The following is a 19,420-nucleotide window of genomic DNA, read 5'->3' as shown; positions in this document are numbered from 1 at the left end:
GATTCACTAGAGATTCACTTCCAAAATAGATTCACCCTTAGATTCGTATCGATTTTGCAAAAATTGTGAATCGAATCGTGAATCGAATCGCGAATCGTAAGATTCTGATAACAGAGCTCTCTCACCCCAGGGAAAGCAAATTATGTAATCCAGTACAAAAGAATAATACTAATAATAATAATAATAATAATAATAATAATAATAACAATAATAATGTGGAAGCCAGAGTTGAAAGTATGTACTCATTATGCTAGTAACCAAAAACTGTCCAAGCTTTCCTCCCATTTGGTAACTATTTTGTTCAAACAAAAATGATACAAAATGCAAGGAGAAAAGAAAATCAAATCTAGACTTTTTTTTTCTCCATGCCGAAATTTCAAAAAAATACGACTGCTACTGAAATTTCAAAAAGTATTTATGTAAACCACAAAACAATATTTCAGAATAGACATTATTGACTTCATGATATTTTCGAAACTAAAATAATAATCAAAGATGTTTTAATGGCATATTTCTAAACCCAAGTTAAGTACATCTCATCAATATGATCTCTGATCAGAGACAATCAGAGCTTTGGTGAGGTCTTTTGCCTATAAAGTAGAATATACTCAAATAGAATAAATGGCACCAAATTTTTGATATGTTGCCTTCATAAAATAAAAACAAAACAAAATAAACGTGAGTGTTTTGGTATGGGTTTTTGCATGGACCTCCACCTCATCACTATCATTAGTAGATTAAACATCAGAGGAAACTATTACAATGCCAATGCAGGGCTAGAGTGCTAAAGCAATCAAATTCTAATGCTTCAGATGCATAGTGCAAGCCTGTTGTATCCTTACCAACAACTCATCAAGATCCTTTCCATCATATAGAATTTGATAAGATCGATAAGCATATGGATGGTGTTTAGAGAAAAAGTGTTCAACACAACACCCATGGGCCTTATGCTCCTCACATAGGGGAATTTCTCGAACTAGAACAGTGAATTGGTCAGGGCGATGCCGATTGTTGCACAGTTGCTGAATCCTCTTCTTCAATATTTCATTATATTCCTGGAGATGACATGGTGCAGCAGGTCACCTGTTATGACAACTTATTTGAATATCAAGGTCCAAGAGAGAAGCAAAGAAGAAATCTTCAAGATCTCTTATAAAGTTCAATTCATTTAAAGTAACTAATGCAAATGTGTGTGAGAGAGAGATTAATACTGTGTTTGGTTGGGGGATTTAGAGAGAGATTTGGAAAGAAAAATAGAAAATGTAGGTGAAATGTGAATAAAACATGCTTATATTTCACCTAATTTCAAACACATTTTCCCTTTCCCTTTCCATTTCCCTTTCCAAATCCCTCCTCAAATCCCCAAGCAAATACAGCATAAAGGAATAAAACCAAAAGAAAAGAATGCAAGACGATAAGGAAGGACCTTCAATAGATTAGCCACCCCACAACATATTAATATCTGATGCTCACCAAGATTCAGAAGTAGATCACTTTCTGCTCCCACCCAGTAAACACATTGAGAATAAAAATATAGAAATAACATTTTTGGGAAATATAGAAATAAAAATACAAAAGTAGATCACTTTCAAGATGTGTGTTCAAATTTTTACAAATATAGAAATACCATATGTTCAATAGAATAAAAATTAACATATGGGAAATGTTAAACATAATGAATCCGAACGAGTTGAATTTGTTTAGCATAAAAAGTCCGAGCTTACTAATTTAGTTCAACATAAATAGTTCGGACAGTGTCGGGCCAAATTCAAAATTGAAATTGCTATGGGATGGTGAGAAATCGAAATCAAATGGAAAAAAAAAATAACCTAGTTGAGATTTGAAGGTGAGAATCGAAGATCTTCACCCAGCGGTGATAGTGATCACAGTCCAGCGGTGTCCTTCAATAAACCAGAGCGGCAACAACAGTCCGATGGTGTTGTTCAACCCTTTAGTGCGAGCGATGTACCATGTAAAGTGATGGCAATTTGCTGCCATTGTGAGGTAGTAGTTTAGGGTGAATGTGGTGTGTGTGTGTGAGAGAGAGAGAGAGAGATATGTGTGTGGTGTGCACTTTGATGCAATGCTTATTGCTTTCTTCTTCTTCGGATTTGACCCTTCATGCCTATTCTAATGTAAATTGGGCTGGTGATATCTGCCCCAGGTTTCTGCGTTTTTTTTTTTTTTTTTTTTTTTGAGATTCTCTCATCTCGCTGAGTGTCGTGCCATGGCTTATGCGGCTTCTAAAGTGGTTTGGCTTTGCTTGCTTCCTTTTAATATGGGTGTTTCTCTGTCTTTCCCGACTCCGTTATATTATGATAATTAAAGTACAATTTAAACTGTCCATAACTCTGTTTTTCATGAACACACAAAGCGCATTGAGAATTGAGAAAGATTGTCACTTTATTTGGCATCATCTTCAAGTTGGCACTCTTGCTTTCCTTTTTGTTCCATCCTCTCTCCAGTTAGCCGACTTTTTTACAAAGACTCACACTACAACCCACTTTCATTTTCTTCTTAGCAAACTTTCGATACCAAGGATAAGGGGGTAAAATATGTAAGACTAAATTATTTAGCCATTATGGTAACCCACGTGATATGGTAATATGAATTAGAGATTTGGCAGGATTATAATTCCATATTTTTTGCTAGAAGATTTTATTTAATTGATAAATAAATAAGAGTATTTTCCAAGTACCATACTTGGAATCATTATTGAAACAAGGAAATTGGTCCTCCCTCTACCTATAAAAGGACATTCAGATTACCCATCAAATTATTCTGAAATCACATTATTCTAAAGAGGGTTAAGAGAGAAACTATTTTCTCATAAACCTTAGGTTAGGGTTTGTTTTCATTCATCGACTAAATCTCTGAAGTTTTATTTTTCCGTAGTAATGGATTCAGGTATGTAAAGTTATTTACATGAATATCATGATAGTTCTAGATTTTGGGTTATGATGGTTATTATGCATAACACTATAAAATAATTTACATATAGTATCAGAGCCTTGTTAAGAATTATAATGATTTTTCATTCTATTGAACATGATTGATTTAGTGTTCGGGCCACGGATTGATTTTGTTCCTTTTAATTGGTTCTCTTGGTGGAGCATGATTTAGTTATTATCTGATCAATTGGCTTGATTACTATCTTCCAGAACCTTAGTTATTTATAAATAGGAACACAAAGAATTTTGACGTAATGAATCTGGAGAAAAAAAAATGTATCTGTTGGCTTTTTTGGCTTTTGAAGGTTAATAATGTAATTTTAAGTGTGCCAGTAAGGAGCAATAAGTCCTTACAGGAATTTTAATAGCCAACCAATTATCAGACGATTGTGTTGAAGATTTTTCAGCCTTAATGAAGAGTACTTTTACTGATGGCTTTGCTTAGGAGGAAATTAAAGATATTGACAATAACACTAGATAAAAACAGTTTCAAGAATTGGATTTCATTAAATAATAAGAACTTACGATGATACCCTCACACTTCCACAGTCTCGAAAGGTTTTACAGCAACAGACTACTTAGAATAACTCCTAAGAATTGAAGTGCAGTACAGGAATTGAAGAACTGGAAATGTAAAAACTGGAAAAAAAAAATATAAAGTAAATAACTGATTTTTTGATCTAATTCTGGGTCTCTTTCTGTTAGCCTTCTCTTTCTATTTATACCCTCTAATGGTAACCGTCGAAGTGGTCTTCTAACTGTCAAAATGCCTTTCCACGATCGCTGGTCATGGCCTTGAATAGTTTGCTTCCACTACGCCATTTTTGCAGTTGGACTTCCCTCCTGAATTTGAATTTGAATTTGAATTGTGAGTAATCGTTGGGCCACATCACCTTGCATCTTCTAACTGTGATTGGCTTATACAAAATATATAGCCAACATTACCCCCCGCACTAATATGACCAATACTTGGGAATATTAGTGGATTTATGCACTGAACATATCACCCACGACGAGAGACGTGCATGACAATTAATTGCTCAGGAAGCGTAATCGCCCGCATACATGCTTATATTGAACTCCCTTCTACTATTTGAACTTCATCTTTCATTACTTGGGCAAACGAAAAGACTGATACACCTCGCCATGGCTAACCAATCATTCTCCCTTATTGATAAGCATATGAAGAGACGATGGATGGCAATAACCATTCTCATAAAAATGCCCACACATGCATTAGCTATACTTATCCTCCTTCACATATACAAGTTCTAGAAGCCTTTGCAGAGTGCAAAACTCCAAAACAATTGCTTAAGGCTTCCTCAGAACCTAAACCCATAGAGCAACAATTTGCTCGAATGGACCTTGCAAGTTCTTCTTTTTCCCTAAATTCTTCATCCATTCCCAATGCCTGGGAAAAGGCCGCTGCTTCGAAGGGCACTGGCTAGGATGATTGCTATGCCTGGAATAACTGGCCACCTCAACCTCAACTAAAGGAACGAATTCGCCACAAAATGGTCGAATTCGATGACCCCCTTTTGGTTCCTCATTATGCCCGTAGTCCAATGATATACCCCTATGTACCATTTGACCGTCTTCGCTAATTGGAAGACAATCTACTTACAGCGTGGTATAGTTCCTCCCTACCCATAAAGATAGTGCAGAGAACACCTACTCGAACTAAAGCTTTGGGGTTTAGTCCTGCATTCTTGGCCAAGAAAGCAAATTTTTGCTCTTCTAACTGGTTAGAATGTGTGAACGATCCCCAATTCCCTTCTTTTGGAGTCGATCCCTCTACATCTCCTCCTCCTCAAAACCCTAACTGGATTGAGGAATTGAAACTCCCTCTCTTCGAGGGTCAGCGTTTCTCATCCTACCAACCTCTGGTTCCCCCAACTGCATATCAGCAGTTCAAGGCTCAAACCTTACTTGTAGCCTTTTCTCACATTTCCTTCAAAGTTCATCGAGATAACATCCCCCACAATAATTTTTTATGGGCTTGTGACATAGTCTCTTGAGATCATTTCCTCAATTCCATAGCACAAGCAGAGCTCCAAGCCTTCTTGGACCAACTCCCCCTTTTGCTTAATTGGCATGAGAACTCCCTAGCCACCAATAATTCACTAGATGAGATCTCTGCCACCTGCATTCATACCCAGTATGAAGCACAAAACCTTCTTGAAGAATATGAAGCTTTTAAGAACAAAGACTCATCATACTGGAATGATGTGGTTATGGACGAGATGGAAAAATGCCTTAAGGAAACAGAATTTAAGATGAGAGCTAAACAACTTTTCCATCAAATAAGAGCACATCAACTGCAAAAACCCCACTTAGATAAAATTGAAGCTAGGTTAGAGAAAGAACATAAACTCATAGAACACTATTAGACTAAGTTCCATGAGTTTGTAACTTTTTCTATTCCTTATTATTATGAAATTGAATATGTACTTCAATGAATTATCAATAAAGTGTGATGTGTGTTTATTGTGCCTCTGTTCCTTAATAGATGTCAATGATCTTTATTTGTGAATTATTTATGCCCTTAATTCCAAGACTTGCGTATCAACAAACACTGGTTTTCAAAGCAATTCACTTCATTTGAAACCAAATCAATCACTTAGCAACATGTTCAAAGGAAACATTTCAATGAAAGGACCAATATGTGGCCCAAACCATTAACAACATCCAGATATTCCTCGAAAGAACTTTTCCTTGTGGAAGTGTTAACAAATGGCTCATTAAGTATCCTTTAAAAGAGGCTTTCTTTCTAGAAAATTACCAACAAATGGCCCATACTCAATAATTTTAACAACAACTGGTTCTCAAGCAACTTACTAAGTATTTTAACATATATTTCCATCCTTCTCAAAAATAGCCAACGTTCTTCTAAGGACATCTCTTTAATGGATAAACCCACAAATGCACTTCCCAAACAAAAAACCAATAAATGGCTGTTATATGACCAAAACTGGTTTCAGGCTAAGCAGCTTGACATATAAACCTTCTTTACAAACGGTGAAGTCTTCTTCGAAGAAAACCATCTTACTTAAAAGATCATCCAGAACACTCCCTGCTCCTTCGAATTGTACTTTGTAACAACCTATGTATTTCGAAGTCAAAAATGCTTCGAAGCACCTTTCTTCTTTCAAAGGCAACAAAGTTCTTTTTATATGACATTTCATTACTGGAAAAGTCTTAAAATAAGCTCTCCAATCATCGAAATGTTTATTTGAAGTTTAGTTCTTATGGGCTGAACAAAACCTAGTTAAAAAGGGGTCATTTTTGGACAGGAAAGGTATAAAACCTCAACTTATACACTCTTCCATTCACTTGTTCATTTCAAATCCATCTTACTCTTACTCTCCCTTGCTTCTTTCCTCAGCTTACCAACTCTTTTTCTCCTCACTTACTTCTCCTCGCCCTTCTCCACTAATGGCTTCTTCTTCGTCGAACATTCCTGTTATTGAGCATGTGGGCCTGTTTGTGGCTTTGAGGAGGTGTCTTACTGATAAGATAGATAAATACAAAGTTGGTGAACCAAGTACCATTGATGGGCGCATCTTCGTCCCCCGTCACCACGCTCAGGGAGAATACATCCTTAGACCTGTCTTCAGAGAAGCCCCTACCTCACTTCCTACTCTGTATCCTCACTGGAAGGATCACCAACTCTTCTACGAAGGGAAGCTTAACAAGGGAAGCTGGAGGATGAACCGACCTCATCGTTGCGGGCCCACATTGAGGCTAGAATCAAAGGAATGGTATGACTGAGTTGTTCCTGCCAGAACATGGGGACCTCCAAGGGCTCTGCATCCTTGACGCCCTTCGACGATCCAGGTTCATCATTCCTAAAGATCCTTTTCTAATACCTGCTGCACTTTGCTTTTGGAACCCAGCCTTTAATTTTTTCCAATTTTGGTGTCGCATGATGGCCCCCACTGTTCTTGACATGTACCATCTCTTATGGTTATCACCCATTGGTGCCACCTTCGATCGAGACTATCCTAACCTTAAGTTCTCCTTCTCCATTCCCCTTTTGAACTCTTCTTTTAGTGATTTTGTAAGTTCTGAGAATAAGAATGAAGGCCCTGTGACCGACCGAGAGTTCTTTTCTTTTATCTTATATTGGCTCTGCAAATTTCTTTTTTGTACCTCTTCTCAAAGGATTATGCATGAATTTGCCCCTCTTGCCAAAGAATAAGATAGCCTTGGCTCCTTATGTCTTAGGCCATGTCTATAGAGTTTGTTCCCAATTTTGTGAGAGGCTCCTGGATGTTAACTAAGGAGGCCCATTCTGGGTACTCCAACTCTGGCTTTTTGCATATTTCACCGACTTGCATTCTAAGTGTTTGAAATTCTTGGTGCAAAACCCTACCACTTATGGAGAGAAATATGCTAGAGTTTCCCTTTATCCCTCTAGGTTTGCTTTCTACTTTTCTTTTTTCCACCAACTCCCAACTTCTCCTCTCTCTACCTTTTTCTCCCCCTTCAAAGCCAACAGAGGCCTAGCATGGTTGAGAACATTTCTGGCAGACACAAACTGCTCCAGGCCTATTCACAAAGACATGTGGGCTTCACTTCTTGTACCAATCCTCAATCTGGTAAAAGCAAGGTTCTGAAAAGCAGTTGCGGTCGCCGTAACGGTGGCGACGGCGCAATTGCGGTTACGGGGTGTAAAGGTCGTAGCGTAACGATTGCGGTAACCGAAACCATGATTTTTTTTATTTTTAGCACATTTTGAAAAAAACTTATCGATACGCATATTTTTTTTCCATGATCATATTTATTGGGTTTAAAATAAATATTGATCAATTTTTGTAAATTTTTAAGTATGATCCAATATATTAAAAACTGAGTTTTTTACATTTTATTTTAATTAATGACTTTATGTTATACAAAAAATCAATCACTAACTATCCCTCTTCTCCCATTTTCATCTTCCCTCTTCTCTCTCTATCTCTTGCTCCTCCATCTTCTCTCTTTATCTTCCCTCTTCTCTCTATCCCTCTTCCCCCATTTTTAACTTTTTTTTTGTGTATTTTTTCAAAAGAAGTAGTTCAAAACCATTACGTAACGGTGCGTAACAGGCCATTACGGCTGTTACGTCACCATTATGGCCGCTATAGCAGCCGCTACGGCCGACACACTTGTGAATCTCAATCACGCTGCAAAAGCGACCGTAACGGGTGGCGGTAACCACCACAACCTGCTTTTTAGAACCTTGGGTAAAAGACTTGATTGATTTTGAATTCATACCCTTCATCCATCATGGCAGAGCTCTAAAAAGGTTCTAGGATTGGTGGACAGCCAATATGGAAGTGCACCTGGCCATTTTTCCCAAGGATCTGCTGAAAGGACTGGATGTGTCATCTCAAGTCAAGCCCAAGGAGATTGGAATCACATGGCTTCTACTCCCACTTTTGCTCCTGCTGCTCCATCCCATGTCCTAGCTACATCATCACCTCCTCTCAGAGTCACAAGGGCCACTTCAAAGAAAGGTATGCACTTATGCTTTTTCCCTTCCTTTCAAAATCCCTTATTTACACATTTCTTCCTCAAACTTAGCCACAGGGACTTCTCAAGAGGAATCTCCCAAGAGGACTCAGGCCTTGGATATTCTCAAGGTCAAGCAGTAATAGCAGAGAAAAATAAAACTTTTGCTTGACCCTAAAGAGGAACCCTGAAGAGGAAGTACCTAAAGTTCATTCAGAGGAGGAAGAAGAAGGAAAAGAAGAAATACCATTGAAAAGAAAGAAGAAGAAATTCTCTCCTACTGAGCTCATCATAGACTTCACTCATGAGGCAGTTGCCAATGCAATGGAAAAAGAGCAGACCAAAGAGGTCATTGTCTTCTAGAGAGCGGAGAAGAGGAGACAACAAAAGATCTCACAGGAGGAAGCTGCTGATGCTGATGCAGCACAAAAGGAAGCTGCAAGGAAGAGTAATACTGTTGTTCACTATTCCCTTCGCAGTTATCCAACCCTCACACCTACTACCACTGATGCAGGTACTTCTCCTTATTACCTTTCTCATTTTCTGTTTGTTCCTGTCTCAAGGTTGATACTTGCCTAACTTTTCTTCTGTTTTTGGAATGCAGCAGCAATTAGTCCAATCCTTCCTCCTTCAACACTAGCCTCTCCTCCCCTGCCTAGTCATGAAAGGCCAATTTTAACTCCTTCAGAGTTAAGGGCAGCCTTAAAGGAAAAAGGGAAGGTCAGCCCTGAACTGCCATTGAGTGTAGAAGCTCTTTAGAGAATACTTCCAATCCCCGCCTCTACACTTCCCATACCATCTTCCCTTTTCTCCTTGAGGAAAAGCAAGCATTCAATCTTCCTTTGGCTTATCTTCATATCTACCATTGATGTCCATTGCCTTATTCCAACCTATTCCCTCTAGAGTCTTAGCTATCCTTCCATCTACTGTAAGCACTTCAATTGTCACTCATTTTCCAATGGCAATTGGCTTTTCCAAGGATGATACTAGCAGCTCACCAACTCCTCCCCTACTATCCAATTCCAATCCCACTTCTCTTGACTTACTAGTAGCCAGGACAATAGATACTGCTAAGGAATCCTCCACTCCTTCTCCTATCCCCATGCTTCCATCTCTTCCTTCAACAAGCGATTCCTCTGAAATGCTAATGTTAGAGAAAGAGATGGACATTTTCGAAACCCAGCTAGCTAGTTTATTTGATATATCTTCACTAGCTCTAGCAACAAACAGTGAGACTAAGCCATTGATCCTTGCTGACTCCGTTTTGAACATCATTGAGAGCTCTTCCACTGCTGTAGAAACCTCTTTGCCTCGAGTGGACTTAGGCACCTGCTTGGATTTGCTGAGATCATTCTCAAGGATTCCATTTAAAGTCCTACAAAAGCCCATTATCAAAAATGGTTTCCTCAAATGCTCCAAAATCTTCGAGTAATCCAAAATGGCCTTCGCAAGCCACTTATCCCAGGCAGCAGCCACCATTAATTTTTATATCAACACTGCCATATAGCCAAAGCTACAGAAGAGGAGCTACTGAAGGATAAAGAGTTTGTTTCCCAAATTCATGCTGAAGTGTTTGACTTGAAGGGACAACACTATTATGCCTCTCAACTTCGAACCCGACTCTTGCAGAGGAAGGCACAACTGGAGGAGGAGCTAGCAGCAGTCAACCTAGCATTAGATCAAAATGTTGAGAGATTGCAAACTACTAAATCAATGGCTATCTGACAAAGGTAGAAAATGGCTACAGCTATGCAGTTGTTCACATCCTTTAGGAGTACAGAATCAATTGTAAGGGAACAACTAAGACATTGTACTGAATTTTGGGCCAATTTATGGCTACGTGTACTTAAATCTTTATGAAATGAAAATCCTAATCATATTATATTATTTTTTCTTATCTAAGTGTTCAATGCACCTTCATTACTCTTATTTAGTATTTCTTACACTCCTTGTGTTGCCCACACTGTTGGATAATAAGGTTTCAAATATCTGCCATTGAGTTTCTTGAGATGTACATAACCATTTAGATTTCTCAGTTGGTAGGCTCCCCCAGGTAGGACTCTATGAATTTGGTACGGTCCCTCTCAATTAGGTGACCATTTGCCAAATTTATAGCTCTTAATTCCTATTGGAGTATTGTCTTCCACACCAAATCACCCTTATTAAAACTAATGTGTTTGACTTTTTTATTACCTTTTTCTTTTTGAAAAGGATACTATTTACTGCCAAAATTCTAACCTCATCCACATTCTCTAACTCCAAGAACATACTCTGATGATATTGCTTAGTAGTTATCAAGTGAACCAGATGCTCCTCCATAGACTGGGATTTCACAACAATATCATCAATATAATATTCTAAATATCCTCCAATGAGATCATGGAAGATAGTGTCCATTGCCCTCTGATATATTGCTCCAGCATTCTTCAATCCAAATGGCATCTTAACTCATACAAAGGTGCCAATGTTTCCAAGACACCTGAAAGTTGTCCTGTGAACATCCTCTTCTGCTATGCAGATCTGGTTGTAACCAGAATGTCCATCCATCATAGACAAAATCCTATGTCCTGCCGCTAATAAATCAATTATAGGCATGGGGTACTCATCTTTTGGATTTGCAAAATTCAGGCTTCTGAAATCAATACATACCTTCAACTTGCCATTCGTTTTAACCACAGACACAATATTGGACAACCATTCAACATACCTGGCTATTCTGATGAAGCCTGCTTTAAGGAGCGTAACAATCTCCTCTTTCACCTTTTGAACCACTTCAGGGCTCATCCGTTTCGATTTCTGCTTATGTGGCTTGAAATTGGGCTTCATTTGACGATTGTTCCTTAAAGTAGGCTTCATCAAAACAGCCAGGTATGTTGAATGGTTGTCCAATATTGTGCTTGTGGTAAGAAAGAATGGCAAGATGAGGATATGCATTAATTTCAAAAACCTGAATTTTGCAAATCCAAAAGATGAGTACCCCATGCCTATAATTGATTTATTAGTGGAGAGTTCGGCAGGACATAGGATTTTGTCTATGATGGATGGACATTTTAGTTACAACTAGAGCTGCATAGCAGAGGAGGATGTTCACAAGATAGCTTTCAGGTGTCTTGGAAACACTGGCACCTTTAAATGGGTTAAGATGCCATTTGGATTGAAGAATGTTGGAGCAACATATCAGAGGGCAATGAACACTATCTTCTATGATCTCATTGGAGGATACTTAGAATGTTATATTGATGATATTATTGTGAAATCCTAGTCTATGGAGGAGCATCTGGTTCACTTGACAGCAGCCTTCGAAAGAATGAGAGAGTTCAAGCTGAAACTCAATCCTCTTACATGTGCTTTTGGTGTATAAGATGGAAACTTCTTGGGGTATGTAGTACATAAGAAGGGAATACAGATTGATCAGAACAAAGCCAAAGCAATCATTGAGGCCAAGCCTCCATCAAGTAAGAAAGAATTGCAAAAATTTCGTGGTCAGATTAATTTCCTTCGAATGTTTATTTCTAACACTGCCGGAAAAACTAAAGTGTTTTTTTCTTCATTAAAGTTAAAAAATGAAGAAGAATTTGTGTGGACAGTAGAGCATCAAGATGCTTTCGAAAAAAGCAAAACCTACTTGGCCAAGCCTGCAGTATTGATGTCACCAAGGAGAGACAGACCTCTGAAGCAATACATTGCTGCAGCAGAAGAATCATTAGGAGTTTTTCTAGCTCAGGACAATGAAAAAAACAAGGACCAAGCAGTATATTAGCTTAGTAGGTTTTTAAATTCTTGAGAACATAAATACTAGCTGTAGAAAAGCTGTGTTTAACATAATATTTTACATCAATGAAATTAAGATATTATCTTTTGTCTATTGTTGACTTGGTAATTGCAACTACAAATTTTGTTAAATACATGTTATCTAGACCCATGTTAATAGGAAGAATTGGCAAATGGATTTTAGCTTTATCAGAATTCCACTTGGAATATGCTCCCCAAAAGGCAGTAAAATGATAGGTTTTGGCTAAGTTTTTGGCTGATCATCCATGTCAAACAGAAAGCCAATAAATAATGGAACTTCGCACAATTGATATTGAACCATGGCAAATGTGGTTCGACGGATCAAAAGCCAATGGTCTAGTTGGAATTGGTGTTGTAATTAAGTCACCACAGGGGGTAAAAACCACACATGGTTTCAAAATTGACGAAGCTACTTGTTCCAACAACCAAGCTGAGTATGAAGCTTTGGTAGTGGGACTTGAAATACTTATCGGATTACAGACTCATGCAGTTGATATATTTGGAGATTCCCAATTGGTAATCAACCAAGTAAAAGGAATTTTTAAATTTCAAAGTGCAAACACGTTACCATATTATGTTGCTACATTACATTTGCTTTCTCAGTTTCAAATAGCAAACGTGACTTATATCCCAAGATTCATGAATCACAAAGCCAATGATGTAGCTTAGAGGATTTCGAATTTTAGAAAAAGGGTTGACACTCAAATAGACATAAGTCAAGCAACATATCAGAAGCTAATACCACCTTTGGCTAAAAAGGGTATCATGGTAGAAGTTAACCAGAATAATTTGGAAGAACATGATTAGAGACATCCAATCATCCAGTATTTAACTGGTCTTTTTTCAAAAACCATCAGAAGGCTTAAATTGCAATCAATGCAATTCATAGTGTATGGGAATGCCCTTTACAAAAAGGGAGCAGATGGGCTGCTATTGGAATGTCTAGGGCCAAAAGAGGCATTGACTGCCATGGCTGAGGTACATGAAGGCATTTGTGGTGCCCATCAACCTGGTGTGAAGATGAGGTGGTTGCTTCGAAGGCATTCCTATTATTGGGCAACCATCCTTAAGAATTGTATAGAGTATGCAAATGGTTGTCAGACATACCAGAAGCACAGCATGATAAGACATGTGCAAATAACTGATCTACATGCAGTAGTGAAGCTCTAGTCATTTAGAGGATGGGCAATGTATATGATAGGGAAAATATATCCACCCTCTTCGAAGCAACATTGTTTCATTCTGGTGGCCACAGATTACTTCACTGAGTGGGTTAAAGCTAAGCCTTATGAGGCTGTAGATCAGACTAAAGTTATTGACTTTATCAAAGAGTTGATCCATAGGTTTGACATCACACAGACCGTAACTGTAGATAATAGGACTGTGTTTGATGGAAAGATGGTAAAATCTTTCGCAGTAGAATTTAGAATTAGTCCTATTAATTTCACCCCTTACTATGCACAAGCAAATGGTCAAGCTGAATCATCTAACAAATCTTTGAAAAAGAGAATACAAAGAGTTGTGGAAAACAATCCTACGGATTGACATAATTTGTTGTTAGATGTGTTATGGGCTTATAGGACTTTTCCAAGGTCAAGTACAGGAATCATCCCTTATGCCTTAATATATGGGCATGATGCATTGTTGCCTATGGAAATTAATATCAAATCCTTGAGGGTAAAATGCCAAGACCAGTTAACTACTGAGCAATATCATCAGAGCATGTTCTTGGAGTTAGAGAATATGGATGAGATTAGAATTTTGGCATTAAATAGTATCCTTTTTCAAAAGAAATAGGCAGCCGAAAGCTACAATAAAAAAGTCAAACACATTAACTTTGATGAGAGTGATTTGGTATGAAAGACAATACTTCCAATAAGAATCAAGAGCCATAAATTTGGCAGATGGTCACCTAATTGGGAGGGACCATACCAAATTCATAGAGTCCTGCCTGGGAGAGCCTACCATCTGAGAAATCTAAATGGTTATAAGAAAATCAATAGCAGATATTTGAAGCCTTATTATCCAACTGTGTGGAAAACACAAGGGGTGTAAGAAATGCTAAATAAGAGTAATGAAGGAGCAATGAACACTTAGATAAGAAAAAAATAATATAATATGATAAGGAATTTCATTTTATAAAGATTTAAGTACACGTAGCCATAAATTGGCCCAAAATTCAGTACAATGTCTTAGTTGTTCCCTTACAATTGATTCTCTACTCCTAAGGGATGGGAACAACTGTATGGCTGTAGCCATCTCCTGCCTTCTGTCAGATAGCCCTTGATTAGTAGCCTGCAATCTCTCAGCATTTTGATCCAATGCTAGGTTGACTGCTGCTAGCTACTTCTCCAGTTGTGTCTTCCTCTGCAAGAGTCGGGTTCGAAGTTGAGAGGCATAAGAGTGTTGTCTCTTCAAGTCAAACACTTCAGCATGAATTTGAGAAACAAACTCTTTATCCTTCAGTAGTTCCTCTTCTGCAACTTTGGCCATATAGCAAGTGTTGATATAAAAATCAATGGTGACTACTGCCTGGGATAAATGGCTTGCAAAGGCCATGTTAGATTGCTCGAGGATTTTGCAGCATTTGAGGAAACAATTTTTTATAATGGGCTTTTGTAGGGCTTCAAATGGAATCCTCGAGAATGATCTCAGCAAATCCAATCAAGTGCCTAAGTCCACTCAAGGCAAAGAGGTTTCTACAGCAATTGAAGAGCTCTTAATGATCTCCAAAATGGAGTTAGCGAGGATCAATGGCTCAACTTCACTACTTATTGCTAGAGCTGGTGAAGATATATCAAATAAACTAGCCAGCTGGGTTTCGAAGATGTCCACCTCTTCCTCTGACATTAGCATTTCAAAGGAATCACTAGTTGAAGGAAGAGATGGAAGCATGGGGATAGAACGAATGGAGGATTCCCCTTGGCTTGCTTGTGGCATAAGTCCGAATTGCACTCTAATAAATGTTTTTGATAAAATAGGTCACTAATTTTGGAAAATATGATCAATCGAAACAGGTGAAGAAGTTGGTTTTTAGCTGAAAATGGGTCTAGGGGTAAAATGGTCATTTTTGCAAAAAGTTCATTTTTTGGCCAAAATAGGTTTATACAAACAGCAACTCTAAACCACTTTAGACATTCGAAGGCTGAAGTAAGTACCATTTCATCATCGGGAGGCTTGCAAGTGCCCGAAGTTTTAGTTTCAGTCAAAATGGGGTGTCTACACTGTCATTTTGGCAAGTTTACACCCCCGGCACTTGGTAATTTAACTAGGAGAAACTTTACCCAATATACCTAAATGAGCTAAAGACCATAAGCGGTCAACAGACAAATGCCCTAATCTAGAATGCCACAAATAGAAAGGACTTAACAAAGAATCTAACTTAGGAAAAGGTAATCGGAGAGGTAATCATAGGCAGATGCAAGTTGTCAACCACATAAAGGTCTCCAACTCTACGGCCAGTCCCAATCTACTGCTTAGACATCTGATCCTATATAGAATAGATAGGAACAAAAAAAAAAAAAAGATAACATCAAAATCGGAGGCATCAAGCTGACTGATAGCTAATAAACATCAAAATCGAAGGCATCAATAAACTGACAAATAACTAAGGAACATAAAAGACAGATGGAATAAAGACAATACCAGACCCATTAGCAGCATTAACAGTAATAGAAAAGGGAAGGGGAGTACAATTTTGAAGTAAGGAGACATAGAGAGTCATATGATGAGAGGCACCAAAGTCAAAAATCCAAACAAACGAACAGATACTTGAAGAAGACCCAAGCAAATCTAAACAAATACAGGAAACAACAGAGGCAGACAAGGATGCTAGGACTTTGGGAGATAGACAGTATATGCTGAAGTTGACCAATCTGACCACTTAAGAAAGCCAAATCAAGATCAGGAGCCGGAGCATATGCAGCATAAGTGGCTGGAGTCTAAAAAGTACATTGAGAAGGAACGCAAAACTGAGTCTGAGACTGCTGAAAGATGAGGCAGACAGACATCCATTCTTGGGACAGTGATATTTCCAATGGTCTCGCTAATGGCAGAAGGCATACTCATCAAAAGCTAAAGACATCATAATAATCAGAGAGATGAAGGGTTCAAGTGTAATAAATCAGAAGTATAACAAAATAGCCGAACCAGAGGTCAAAGGCTAATAATCATAAAGCTAAGGGGTTCAAAATGTCACATAAACAACCAAGCCAGGGGTCAACTTCAATTCTCTAGGCCAGACGTGAGAAGACCAGAAATTTGCGAAGAGAATCAGAGCCCCACAGAACCGTAACCAAAACCTAGAGAAAGAGAGAGAGCCACTGATATTTGAACCAAACTACTTTGATCCAAGAGAGAGCAATTGTGATGATAACCCAGATGATGATTACGACTCTAAATCACAGAGAGAGAGAAAGAGAGAGAGAGCAATCACGAAGTAATCAACCCATAACTAGGAGCAATCAACACCTCAAGCAGAAGCCGAACAAAGGAGCAATCGACAGAGTCAAAGGAGAATCAGCTACGAGAACCACTCACAAGAGAGAAGAACCATTCACAAACCAGCGATGTAGAAAGATGAGCCAGAGACGACTCACATTAAGCCATAGAGAAAAACAAATGTCGCAAACTTCGTCAAACCAAAGAAATCACAAACTATAAATCGAACCAAAGGAGTTCGATCATGTACTAGACAAGTCAAGAAAGAGAGAGCTCGATAAATCAGATGAATAACAAGCAAGTTGAACTAGTTTGTGTGTAACCCTAGCCACCACGAAATCAAGAATCACGAAACTCTGATACCCTGTAAGATTTCTAAATGAATTCATATATTTAGTTATATATAATACAAAGTGGTACAATGGAGTTATATAGACCTGATCTAAAAAAAAGAAATAAGAATAAACTTATTTTCTTATAATCAATCTAACATATTTGCATTCTCACACCATGAGGGCAAGCTGATCCTAGAGACTAGTCATCTCAATATGGAAATCCTAAATATACTTGTCTCATTAACAAGCACCTCGAATAGCTTATTCCAACTTATACCATTTGGCAAAGTTGGACTGCTGATAAACTTTGAGTAAATGATCTTACACCTCCTTGGCAGTAGCATACTTGAAAAACATCATCTCAATACGATCTTCCATAGAGTTAAGAAACCAAGTCAGGACTTGGGCGTTATCACAATCCAAGTGTTCCAGCAACTTAATGCCCTTTTTCTTTTGGATCTGACGGATAAGGAACAGAACCAGAAACATATCCTTATTTTTTTCAACCAAGCATAAAAAATTTCATAACACTGAACCAATAAGCATAATTGGCACCAACAACTTTGTAACTGATGGCTTGAATCTTGTCACCTGACATTGTGAAAATATGTAATCAAACTGAGACAAGAAAGGGCCCAAATGAAGAAAAAAGAGACCAGCTATAGTCAAAATGTAATAAGTAGAAAGTTAACCAAGTGACCCATGAATCAGAGAGCCATGATGGGTTGAGCAAATAGACAGATGAAGATAATGATTTCAACAGGTCACGATGCCAGGGAGAGAGTTTAGTCGTGATACCATAAAGAGATTTCAGGCGAGACGCAAACCAGAGACACGAATCAGAGATGCGAACCAAAGATTGAAGTAGAGAAAATGGGTCGCGATCCCTATGTTGGACGAGCAACGATTCTGAAGAGAACAAATAATAATCGTGATTCAGGTATAATCACAACTTCAGAGAACCAAAAACTTCAAAGAATCAAAGAGAGAGATCGAACCAAGAGATGGGTTAATTGTAATAATGCTGAAAAACCCAGTTTGCTAGAGCGCAAGAGTTACTGCTCGAGTGGTCTGTCCTTCACTTGAGATACTGGGAACCTTCATTCTCCACTCGAGCACAAGAGTTAACACTCGAGCGATCTATTCGGGATCAACCACCTAAAAGTCACTTTTCGGCCAAAACTTCACTTTTTCTTCCTCACTCCTCTCTTTTTCCTCCATTTCAAAAAACCTAGACCTTCAGGCCTTGATTTCATCTACTTTTACCAAAAATTTACCCATAGGTCTTAAGACAAAAATGTAGAGCATGAAGAGATTGACGTTTTGTACCGATTAGATCATGTTTCCATTGAAGTCACTCTTGGGTCTTCACCTATTTGTACTCTTCTTTGAGGTAGGGATATTTTTAACTTGGTACATCTATGTTTTGATATAAACATAGCTTTAGATGGATACTAATCAAATTGATCTTTCTCCTTTGACTCATAGCTTTAGACGGATACTAATCAAGTTGAGACCAATTTCAATAGAGAAAGTGATGGTTGCAATGTGGGTGGTATGGTGGAGGCTAGTGTTGTAAAGATATTGATTTGAGTATTTCATATGGATAGATTAGACTATTGCTTTGAATTCCCATTGTACCTAGGCTTTATTATTTTGTCAAAAAAAAAAAAACTACCCTTTATCTAAAAAAATTTAACCATCAAATTATTATTGGAGATAAGATTATATTATTGTTAAAGATATCAGAAGATATAAAAGATATCAGGATATATGGAGATCTCATGATTTGTGCTTATTATGATTTTTTTTATCTTTGATTTATTTCAATCCCTCAGCTAAAGAGATTAAATGGTATCTCCCACTCTATATATATGATGTATCATCTATGAATCACGGATACTTCAAAAAGGGAGACGTATCCATATCGGATACATATCGGATACCGATACTCCTTGGATACTAGTGGATACATGTTAGATACTTCTTAAAAGTATTTTATACTTCTTAATTTTTCATTAATTTTGGAGTATCAGATACTCGAAGTCACGTATATTACTTCTAATACTTTGTTTAGTTCTTTGATAAAAGAAAAATAGTGAGAGTTAAAGTAATAGAATTTGTCAAATTGATGTATTCTTATTGTTTTATGCATGTCTCCTATAATTACATAAAAAGTAAAGATTAACAAGAAAATGTAACAATAGTAAAATTAAATATCAATAAATAAATACACAAGTAAACTTAAATACAACTTTTTTTCCAAAGGGAAAAGCACAAGGACAAGTTGTGGATTGTTCTATTATTATATTATAAACATATTAAACTTGATATTAAAATGAAATACTTGCAAGACCTATTGAAAATTTAAAAAGTAAACAAGCTACTTTGTCTTAATTTAATACCTAA

The 19,420-nt window shown here is 37.6% G+C and overlaps 1 protein-coding gene across 1 annotated transcript in view; it reads right to left on the bottom strand.

The window, feature by feature from the left end:
- Positions 1-19,420, bottom strand: part of LOC114297022 (hyperosmolality-gated Ca2+ permeable channel 2.5) — a 54,352-nt gene that overhangs the window by 22,926 nt on the left and 12,006 nt on the right. The window contains exon 3 of the mRNA XM_082915666.1: positions 843-1,055. Within this exon, the coding sequence (XP_082771792.1) occupies positions 843-1,055 (213 nt within the window). The remainder of the gene's footprint in view (positions 1-842; positions 1,056-19,420) is intronic.

Source organism: Camellia sinensis, chromosome 2 (genome assembly GCF_055761805.1).
Source record: "Camellia sinensis isolate YWXY chromosome 2, ASM5576180v1, whole genome shotgun sequence".
In the NCBI taxonomy this organism is placed as follows: domain Eukaryota; kingdom Viridiplantae; phylum Streptophyta; class Magnoliopsida; order Ericales; family Theaceae; genus Camellia; species Camellia sinensis.
Note: the sequence above shows the minus strand (reverse complement) of the source record. Positions and strands in the feature narration are given on the sequence as shown.